This window comes from Primulina huaijiensis, chromosome 6 (assembly GCF_012295235.1).
Source record: "Primulina huaijiensis isolate GDHJ02 chromosome 6, ASM1229523v2, whole genome shotgun sequence".
Classification (NCBI taxonomy): Eukaryota; Viridiplantae; Streptophyta; class Magnoliopsida; order Lamiales; family Gesneriaceae; genus Primulina; species Primulina huaijiensis.
In genome coordinates, this window is record NC_133311.1 from 13,057,796 (window position 1) to 13,063,573 (window position 5,778).

General features: G+C 40.8%; 2 protein-coding genes across 2 annotated transcripts; both read left to right on the forward strand.

Annotated features, from left to right (window-relative positions):
- Positions 1–709: 709 nt before the first annotated feature.
- On the forward strand, positions 710–2,011 carry LOC140979097 (uncharacterized). The gene has a single exon (XM_073444446.1). The coding sequence runs from the start codon at positions 710–712 to the stop codon at positions 2,009–2,011; it is 1,302 nt and encodes a 433-aa protein (XP_073300547.1).
- A 1,734-nt stretch (positions 2,012–3,745) lies between these two features.
- On the forward strand, positions 3,746–5,131 carry LOC140979098 (uncharacterized). The gene is made up of 2 exons (XM_073444447.1): positions 3,746–4,155; positions 4,642–5,131. The coding sequence occupies exons 1-2, from the start codon at positions 3,746–3,748 to the stop codon at positions 5,129–5,131; spliced, it is 900 nt and encodes a 299-aa protein (XP_073300548.1).
- The last annotated feature ends 647 nt before the right edge of the window (positions 5,132–5,778 follow it).

The following is a 5,778-nucleotide window of genomic DNA, read 5'->3' on the forward strand; positions in this document are numbered from 1 at the left end:
GACGGATGATATTATTGATGTTTCGATGTTTATGAAACGAGAAGAATGATGTTTTCAACAAAATGAAACTGAGGCTACCTACATTTCATGTTTTACAATAAAATGATATATATGTATCTTGTTAGTATTGATTCCATTTGCTGAGTTTTATACTCATTCCAGTTATGTTCATGTGATGCAGGCACATGTAAGAAAGACTGATCATCCCTGAGTTGTCGAAGCGAGAGAAGGGAATATGCCAAACTTTGGAGATAATGATTGGATGTTATTTTTGATATGTTAAGCTTTTGGATATTTTGGGAAACATTGAAAAGCTTGTTTTGTTTTTGAAGTAGAATATGTTAGTTACTGCATTAAATGGTATTTGATGTGTTTGAAAATATTTTGCATGTGTTTTACGTGTTGCTTGAGACAGGTGGCATGTCCTAATTACGGGGAGATGCTGCCCAAATTTTTTTTAAATTACACATTTTCTCTAAATTATGTTTAAAAGCTTCCGCACTTATTAAGTATTTTAGTCGCGAGTGTTACATTTAGTGGTATCAGAGCAGAGATTTTCGGACCAATTATTTGGCATATGACTTCCTCTGCTGTCGACAATTCGGTATGTATGTATCTGCATCATTTGATATAATATGGATGTGTAGCCTCAATAATAATGATATGTTATGTGTGAAAATGGTTTTAAACAAATATGTATCATAGGATCATGCCACCTAAGCGTAAAGCATCAGAAGGGGAGGATAGTTCATCATCTAGAGTGGTTGATGAATTTAGCAAGTTACTAAAAGAACAGGCCAAGGTACACGGTGAGCAAATCCAGCAGCTCTTAAGGATGCAGAATGCAGGGCGAGGGAGAGAAAGAGAGCAAGCGATGCCCGAGCCCAGTAGTGAAGGCGCATACGAAAGATTTCGTAAGATGAAGCCACCAGAATTTGATGGTAGCACTGATCCCATGGTCGCATTGGAATGGGTCAAAGCTGTGGAGGCTATTTATGATTATATTCAGTTTGATGATAAAGATCGAGTCAGCTGTGCCATTTTTCTACTGACCAAGACGGCAAGGATTTGGTGGGATGCCACCAAAGTATCAGTTAATGTCTCGGCACTAAAATGGCAGGAGTTTAAAGATTTATTCTACGACAAATATTTTCCTCGAGATGTTCGAAGTCAGAAAGTGAAGGAATTTCTAGAACTGAAGCAAGGAAATATGACAATGCAAGAGTATATTCTCAAATTCGAAGAGGGGTGTCAGTTTGCCCCATATCTGGCCAGTAATGACATTGAAAAGGGCGAGCATTTTCTGAGAGGTGTCCGGGCTGAAATTAAAAGAGACGTTCGAATGTGTAAAGCTGCTTCATATAAAGAGATTGTTGAAAAAGCAAGGATGGCTAACCAGGACGAGAAAGAAATTGAAAGAGAAAGACAGTTGAAGCGCCAAGATTTTTCTACTAAGGGCCAAGGATCTGGATGGAAGGGTAAAGGAAAGTTCAGAGGCAAAGAAAAAGAGGAGCATCGACCCAAAGCTCCTATGCCACCGCCTGCGTATGATCGACCTGTATGTCCAAAATGTGGCAAAATGCATACAAGAGAGTGTTTGGTTGGAAGTAATCGATGCTTTCGTTGTGGAGGTGTTGGTCATGTTATCAAAAATTGTCCAATAAAGGGTGAGAAAGGGGAGGATAAGGTTCAAGGCAGAATCTTTACACTCACCAAAGAAAGCGCAAATCTTGATTCTTCTGTTATATCAGGTACTACCGTAATTTCAGGCAAGGCAGCTATTATCTTGATTGACACTGGTGCTACGCATTCCTTTATGTCTGCAATTTTCTTGCGCTCTTTGAATGTTGTTCCCTCTTATGAACCCCTCCACTATAGTATTTTGTTGCCATCGGGAGACGAAATATGGCCTTCTAGTATTCTTAAAGGTTGTACAGTCCAAGTAAATGAGAAAATCTATTTTGCTTATCTTATTATTATTCCCATGGTGGCGTTTGATGTTATTTTGTGAATGGACTGGCTATCATCATATCGTGCCGTTATTGATTGCGTGGCTAAGACGGTGCAATTTCCTGCAGAAGATGATGATAGCGGGATTTTTCAGAGGTCAGGTATTTCGCTTGTTACTCCTTGTATTTCTTGTTTGAAAGCTCAGAAAATGTTATCAAATGGGTGTCAGGGATTTTTAGCTGCTGTGATAGATGTCAATACTGAGATGACAATGAAGTTGAATGAGATTGAGGTAGTTAGGGATTTTCCTGACGTATTTGCAGATGATGTGCCTGGATTACCCCCTGACCGTGAAGTTGAGTTTGTGATTGACGTGATTCCAGGTACTGCTCCGATTTCGAAAGCTCCTTACCGAATGGCCCCGACTGAAATGATGGAGCTGAAGAATCAGTTGCAGGATCTATTAGACAAAGGCTTTATTCGTCCGAGTTCTTCTCCATGGGGAGCTCCGGTTTTATTTGTCAAAAAGAAAGATTGATCTTTGCGATTGTGCATTGATTACAGAGAGATCAACAAAGCCACGATCAAGAATAAATATCCATTGCCGAGGATTGATGATTTCTTTGATCAGCTACAGTGAGCAACAGTGTTTTCAAAGATCGACCTGCGTTCTGGATATTATCAGCTGAAAGTTAGGGAAGCCGACGTCCCTAAAACTGCATTCAGAACCAGGTATGGCCATTATGAGTTCTTAGTTATGTCATTCGGGTTGACGAACGCTCTGTCGGTCTTCATGAATCTAATGAACCGAGTCTTCAAGCCATATCTGGATAGCTTCGTTATCGTTTTCATTGACGATATCCTGATTTATTCCAAGACTCGGGAACTTCATGCCGAGCATCTCAGAACTGTATTGTAGTTATTGAGGGAAAAGCAGTTATACGCAAAGTTGAAAAAGTGTGAATTCTGGTTAGAACAAGTATCATTTTTAGGCCATATCGTTTCGAGAGATGGCATTGCAGTGGATCCTATGAAGATTGAAGCGATTAAACAATGGCCTATTCCTACGACAGTCTCCGAGGTGCGTAGTTTTCTTGGTTTGGCAGGTTATTATCGACACTTTATTGCCAATTTCTCTAAAATAGCCCTGCCATTAACCAATCTGACGAGGAAAGCGGTGAAGTTTGAGTGGACAAACGAATGCCAAGATGGATTCCAATTGTTGAAAGACAAGTTGACATCAGCCCCTATTCTAGCACTTCCGTGCGGCACTGAAGATTTTATTATATACACGGATGCGTCAATGATGGGACTTGGAGCTGTATTGATGCAGCGTGGGAAAGTAATCGCTTATGCTTCTCGGCAGTTGAAAGATTACGAGAAGAATTATCCCACCCATGATCTTGAATTGGCGGCTGTGGTATTCGCATTGAAAATATGGAGACATTATCTGTATGGCGAGAAATGTGAAGTTTTCACAAATCACAAGAGCTTGAAATATTTATTCTCACAGAAGAAACTCAATATGCGACAGAGGAGGTGGTTAGACCTTGTTAAAGATTATGATGTGACCATTAGCTACCACCCAGGTAAAGCAAACGTCGTCGCAGATGCTTTGAGCCGCAAGTCAGTTTCTTCTTTGAGCTCATTGATTCAGAAGCCATTGTTATTGGATCTTCAGAGGAGTGAGATCGCTTTAATAGAGCAAGGGACCATCGCTAGACTTTCAGCTTTAGTTATTCGACCTACGTTGACAGATAGGATACGACGGGAGTAGCCTAATGACAATCAGTTGATGGAATTGCGATCTAAAGCCGATAAGAAAGGAAATACAGAGTTTGCGATGAACACTGATGATTTGTTAACGTGGGGAGCTACGAGATGTGTTCCCAGTGGTAATAACATTCGTCGGGATGTTTTGACAGAGGCTCATACTGCACCATACTCAATACATCTAGGTAGCACCAAAATGTATCAGGATCTCCGACGTCTATACTGGTGGCCAGGTATAAAAAGTGATATTGCAAAGTTTATATCCGAATGTCTAACATGTCAGCAGGTAAAGATTGAGCATCAAAGACCTGCCGGAACTTTGCAATCTCTTCCAATACCTCAGTGGAAGTGGGAGCACATCACCATGGACTTTGTAACGGGACTTCCAAGAACACCAACGGGATACAACTCCATCTGGGTGATTGTTGACAGGTTAACCAAGTCGGCTCATTTTCTTCCGGTCAAGACGACGTTTACAATGAACCAGTATGCTGAAGTCTATGTGGCTGAGATTGTGAGACTTCATGGTATCCCTGTGTCAATTGTATCTGATCGTGACCCGAGGTTTACTGCTGAATTTTTGAAGAGCTTGCACAGAGCCTTGGGCACCAGATTGGCTTTTAGCACAGCATATCATCCTCAAAGTGACGGGCAGTCAGAGAGGGTGATACAGATTTTTGAAGATATGTTACGAGCCTGCACGATTGATTTTCCCGGTAGCTGGGATTCTAAATTGCCACTTGTGGAATTTACGTATAACAATAGTTATCAAGCGACAATTGGCATGGCACCATACGAGGCATTGTACGGCAGAAAATGTAGATCACCGTTGAACTGAGATGAAGTCGGTGAAAGAAAGATGTTAGGACCAGAATTGGTCCAACAGACAGCTGATGTGATTGCTTTAATCCGGGACAGAATGAAGACGGCCCAATCTAGACAGAAAAGTTATGCCGATATCCGAAGGAGGCCTTTGGAGTTTGAAGTTGGAGATCATGTATTTGTTAAAATTGCTCCTCTCAAAGGAATTATGAGATTTGGCAGGAAAGGAAAGCTGAGCCCAAGATTTTTCGGTCCATTTGAAATTCTGGACAGGATTGGAGAAAGAGCATATCGTCTAGCCTTACCTCCAGACTTGGATAGAGTCCACAATGTATTTCACGTCTCAATGCTCAGGAAGTACATCTCGAACCCTTCCCATGTTCTCATACATGAACCGTTGGATCTGATGCCGAACTTGACTTATCAAGAAGTTCCAATTCAGATTTTAGATCGCAAGGTTAAAGTACTAAGGAATAAGGAGATCGGCATTATCAAGATTCTTTGGCGTAATCAGTTGGTTGAAGAAGGGACGTGGGAGCTAGAGGAGGAAATGAGACAGCGATATCCTGAGTTATGCGCACAGTAATGGCAATTTCGGGGACGAAATTTCTTAAGGATGGGAGAATTGTAACGCCCAGACATTTATATGCATATGATATATAAGTATGTTCATTATTTCTTTTATGGTTTATTATGATGATCTTTTGGGATATGTGATGTAATGGTGATGGTTTATGACTTCAAGATATGATATGAATGGCATTGAATGATATAGAATGAAACGGAGAATGGATGGGTAGAATAGAAAGTTGCTATTGTGCCAAATAGGTAATGGAAGTGCTGAAACGGTATGAAACTGTGGCAGTAGTTGTGGTTTTTAGCATAATGTTTTGTATTGTGATCCAAATGATGTGAGGCTACTTTCATTTGAAAGATAAAATATAAGTCTATAACTTTCATGTTTTAAGTTTTGTTCAAATCATTGTGGAAGATAAGCCAAAAGCGCCCCGAAGTGTGTCGTGTGTATCATCGTTCCTCCAGTGACACATGTTGGGAGATTGAGCATAACGTTTTACTCAGACCTTCAAATGACATGAGGCTAATTGAAGATGCAAGCCAAGACATAGAGCTACAACTTTCATGTTTACCACTTTTCCTAATTATGAAAGGAAGAGGCGTTTCGGAAGCGATCTTTGATATGGCTATGCGCAGAGCGGCGCCCGAGCGGTAAGA

What these genes read in the sequence shown, in the direction of transcription:
- LOC140979097 (XM_073444446.1), top strand. Translation starts at nt 710, where the DNA reads ATGCCACCTAAGCGTAAAGCATCAGAAGGGGAGGATAGTTCATCATCT.
- LOC140979098 (XM_073444447.1), top strand. Translation starts at nt 3,746, where the DNA reads ATGGAATTGCGATCTAAAGCCGATAAGAAAGGAAATACAGAGTTTGCG. An exon ending in ATCTGGGTGATTGTTGACAG is followed by an intron (nt 4,156 to 4,641) that starts GTTAACCAAGTC and finishes AATCCGGGACAG; the next exon opens with AATGAAGACGGCCCAATCTA.